This window comes from Cariama cristata, unplaced genomic scaffold, assembly GCF_000690535.1.
Source record: "Cariama cristata isolate BGI_N322 unplaced genomic scaffold, ASM69053v1 Scaffold43188, whole genome shotgun sequence".
Lineage (NCBI taxonomy): Eukaryota > Metazoa > Chordata > Aves > Cariamiformes > Cariamidae > Cariama > Cariama cristata.
The window spans coordinates 33-1,420 of record NW_009633637.1 but is presented as its reverse complement, the minus strand read 5'-3'; the positions used below and the strand labels follow the sequence as shown (position 1 = coordinate 1,420).

At 58.5% G+C, this 1,388-nt stretch overlaps 1 protein-coding gene across 1 annotated transcript; it reads left to right on the top strand.

Annotated features, from left to right (window-relative positions):
- Positions 1-80: 80 nt before the first annotated feature.
- Positions 81-947, top strand: LOC104166774 (protein phosphatase 1 regulatory subunit 3C-B-like). The gene has a single exon (XM_009706827.1). The coding sequence runs from the start codon at positions 81-83 to the stop codon at positions 945-947; it is 867 nt and encodes a 288-aa protein (XP_009705129.1).
- Positions 948-1,388: the final 441 nt, after the last annotated feature.

The following is a 1,388-nucleotide window of genomic DNA, read 5'->3' as shown; positions in this document are numbered from 1 at the left end:
CATGGGCACGCCGCCTGACCCCGCTCTTCGCCTCTAGGCTTTTCCAGGTGTATAGCACACGGGCTGTCGGCCCCCCAGCCATGCCCGTGGACCTGGCCATGCGGCTCTGCCTGGGCCACTCACCCCCCATCCAAAAGCTGCTGCATTCCTATGAGGAGCTACGGGCCAACCGGGGGCGCAAACCTCTCCGATCCTGTCTCAACCAGAAGTTGAATGCAGAACCTGAGCCCGAGCGGCGAGATAGCACCAAGAACTCCAAGGGCCAGAAGAAGAAGAGAGTCGTGTTTGCTGACATGAAGGGGCTCTCACTGACGGCTGTCCGCTTCTTCTCAAAGATTGAGGAGGATCTCTGTGACTTGCAGCATGCCCTGTCTGACCTTGCCTGCTTCCGACCTAAGCTGCACGCCTCACGCCCGGAAGTGTGCAGGTATGTGCTGGACTTCCCACAGCCCTCTGCGGACTACATGACTTTCCGCAGCTGCCTACACAGCAACCTCGTCTGCCTGGAGAACTGCGTGATCCAGGACCGTGCCCTGTCAGGGACAGTGAAGGTCAGAAACATTGAGTATGAGAAGAAAGTGATGGTCCGCATCACCTTCGATGGCTGGAAGACCTTCCGGGACATTTCCTGCCAGTACATGCATAGCACGTACGGCTCGGCTGACACAGACATCTTCTCATTTGAGCTTGCCCTGCCCAAGCCGTCCATCTCCCACAGGGCCGCAGAGTTCTGCATCTACTTCCAGTGCGGACAGAAGACCCACTGGGATAACAACCACGGGAGGAACTACAAGATCTGCCATGTGGGCATGATCTGTCCTCCCTCACATGCCGTGAAGAGTGCCAGCAAGGCCTGGGAGCATCTTGGCACCTCTCGGGCTGCCGCCCTGGTCCTTTCTCACCTGCAGACCTGGCAGCGCTCAGAGACTCAGGCTCCTTATTGGTAGGAAAGCAGTGTGTGGAGAGGTGTGTAGGTCCCTTCCATGTCCCAACTGTGGTACAGGGGTCTTTGGGCAGGGATCAGCTGCAGAAGATGCTGCTCACAGTTTTGTTAGCTCCTCTGTGTGTTTGGCCTGCTGGTGTATGAGCAGCTGCCAGTCTCCGCGGAAGCTTCTTCATGGCTGGGTCCTGCCATGGAGGCTGGAAGCTGCTGCTTGGTGTAATTCTTGCCCGTAGGTTCTCCAAGCAACACTATGGCAAGCATAGGGGAGTGACAAAGGAACGGCTGTGGCCCATGGACCGCGTCTGTGTCTGTCAGCCACTTTGGGTGGTAGCCGGCCCTGTGAGCTGCAGGGGTCCTGGTGCTGCCCAAGTGCCTTGTGCGGAGCTGCTGGTGAGGGGGCACACACCCCCGCAGTGCCTGGGGTCTCTGTAGAGCTCACGTTCCC

Excerpts from the sequence above, each read along its gene's own strand:
- LOC104166774 (XM_009706827.1), top strand. The coding sequence starts at position 81 with ATGCCCGTGGACCTGGCCATGCGGCTCTGCCTGGGCCACTCACCCCCC.